Source organism: Sinocyclocheilus grahami, unplaced genomic scaffold (assembly GCF_001515645.1).
Source record: "Sinocyclocheilus grahami isolate Dianchi unplaced genomic scaffold, SAMN03320097.WGS_v1.1 scaffold28355.1, whole genome shotgun sequence".
NCBI lineage: Eukaryota > Metazoa > Chordata > Actinopteri > Cypriniformes > Cyprinidae > Sinocyclocheilus > Sinocyclocheilus grahami.
In genome coordinates, this window is record NW_015520605.1 from 1 (window position 1) to 2,551 (window position 2,551).

Genomic DNA, 2,551 nt, shown 5'->3' on the forward strand with positions numbered 1-2,551 from the left:
CCAACATTCTTCAAAACATCTTCTTTTGTGTTCAACAGAAGAAAGGAATTCATAAAGGTTTAGAACAACATGAGTGCGTGAATACATGACATAATTTTCATTTTTGGGTGGACTATCCCTTCAATATCAAGTTACTATGAACATAATACCTAAATATAGACAAAGCAAAGTATGTTTGATGTGCACGACTGACCTGGGAGGTCGATGTAGGTCTGTAGCGTGGAAAGACACGTGTAGCATAAAGCCCAGAGCTCATTGACTGAGAACGGCTGAGCAGAGCATGAGAGCAGCTCCCGCAATGAGATCCACTGAGAAAAAGACAAAGAACACGTTATTAATTTTACATCAACATAAGTGCTTCATTTAGTTCCAGGTTTAAGGTAGGACACTACAATATACAATATAGGGTAAAAAAAAACCCCCCGCAAATTTTCACCATGTTTGAGGAATAAAATGTTAAATATAAATCAGGTGAATGTTATATGAGCAAATCCCTCAGTAAAAACCTTCAGAATATAAATAGAAATAAACCTGTAAAGTTTGGTGTGTGTAAGTGTTACTGGAGTGGAGAAAAAAACTCACCGTCTTTAAATATATGTAATAAAACTGAAATCTACAGATGCAAATAGATAAAGTGCCATAAAATAAACACTTAGATTTGTATTTTGAATGTTTTATTTCACTAGTCTGAAAGATATGGAAGAGTATTTCCACCACAGAATAAAAAAATAAAGTAATTGCAACTTTTTATCTCACAATTCTGACTTTTTTCTCTGATTTCTGAGTTTACATCTTGCAATTCTGTTTTTTAGTTATGGAATAAAAAATGTAAAGACATTTGGGACACTTTGTTCTCACAATTTCTTCTCAGAATTCTGACGTTATATCTTGCATTTTTGAGTTTATATCTCACAATTGAGACTTTTCTTCTCAGAAATGGGAGAAAAAAATAATAAAATTGTGAGAAATAAACTCAGAATTGAAAATAAATTCAAATTACGAGAAATAAGCTCAGAATTGAAAAAAAATCTAATTGTGAGAAATAAACTCAGAATTGAAAAATAATATACTTATGAGAAATAAACTCAGAATTGCAAGAAAGAAAATCTAATTATGAGAAATAAACTCAGAATTGAAAAAAATAAAATTGTGAAAAATAAACTCAGAATTGAAAATAAATTCAAATTACGAGAAATATGCTCAGAATTGAAAAAAAAAATCTAATTGTGAGAAATTGCATGTAGAATTCTGAGAAAAAAAGTAAAAACTGTGAGATATAAATTCAAAACTGTGAGATAAAAAAGTCTCAATTACCTTATTTTTTATTGTATGACGGAAATTAGGCTCAATGCACAGAAGGCATGTTATGGAAGCGAAATAGCCCAAAATGTAAAAACTGCATGAAAAAACAATGGCTTTAACTGAAGTGTCTCGCCTTAAATGAACAAAAAAAGTCACATTTGGACTGTTTTGCATCAACACACGCGCCTGATTCTGATATTCCTCATTCAGGCACAACACAGTTTTGTTGACGAGGTTGGAGCTGCGCACTTCAGCGTCTGTCTGAGTTCCTCCGTCTTCTGATGACGCGGGGCTCCGAGCGTCTGCAGCTTCAGTGTGATCCGTCTCGCATGCGTCAGGTTCTTCCTCTCCCTCTGAGTCTGAACCCCTGGGTTTGGGCCGCCGCAGTGTCCCGCTCCAGCTCTCCTCCTCCGTGATCTCGGACAGGTCGGTCATCATCATGCTGATGGGTGCGTGGGACGGAGGACAGAGCGCCGGAGGGTTGTTGGAGTCTGGGACGGAGCAGGAGCGGTTCAGGGCTCTCCTGGCTCTCCCGGGCCTCCTCTCCTGACTCCTCCTGTGCTCCGGAGAACTGTTCTGAGACCTGCTGTCTGGCGAAGGCTCGGCCGAACCTCCGGACCCGACCAGACCTCCGCGCCTCAGCAGCAGCTCCTCGCCGTCATATGAATCAGAGGAGCAGTTTCTCATCATGGTCCAATCGCCGGCGGGATTCTCCGTGGAGTTCGATCTCGAGGCTTTGAGATCCAGAAACTGGAAATTGGATTTCTCCCATCCATCTGTGAACAGACAGAAAGATTTGACCATGCCAGATGCTAGATCAGTGATTCACAAACCTTTTTTTGTCAGCCAAGTTCTAGCTAACATACTTGATATTTTAATCATTTAACAACAATTGTGCATGTTCATGGTTCTCATGTCAGTTAACGGTCACATGATATGCAGGTAAGCAAATAAATTATTTGTATTCTTTTTTTTATTTTTATTTTTATTTTTTATTATTATTCTCTGATGTCAGTAAATGGTTGCATGACATGCAGGTAAACAAATACAATATTTATTTATTTATTTGTATTATTCTCTTATGTCAGTTAATGGTCACATGACACGCAGGTAAACAAATAAAATATCTTTATTATTTTTTTATAACTTTTTATTATTTAGTAGTCTCTCTCAGATAATGGTCACATTATATGCAAGTAAACTAATATATATATATATATATATATATACTGTATATATATATATATTT

The 2,551-nt window shown here is 36.5% G+C and overlaps 1 protein-coding gene across 1 annotated transcript; it reads right to left on the bottom strand.

The window, feature by feature from the left end:
• Positions 1–193: 193 nt before the first annotated feature.
• Positions 194–2,106, bottom strand: LOC107580252 (uncharacterized; the record flags this gene model as incomplete). Its single annotated transcript, XM_016265981.1, has 2 exons — positions 1,489–2,106; positions 194–308 (listed from the first exon to the last, which is right to left on the bottom strand). Coding segments are annotated over exons 1-2 (733 nt in total), but the record flags the coding sequence as incomplete, so codon positions are not given.
• Between the last annotated feature and the right edge of the window lie 445 nt (positions 2,107–2,551).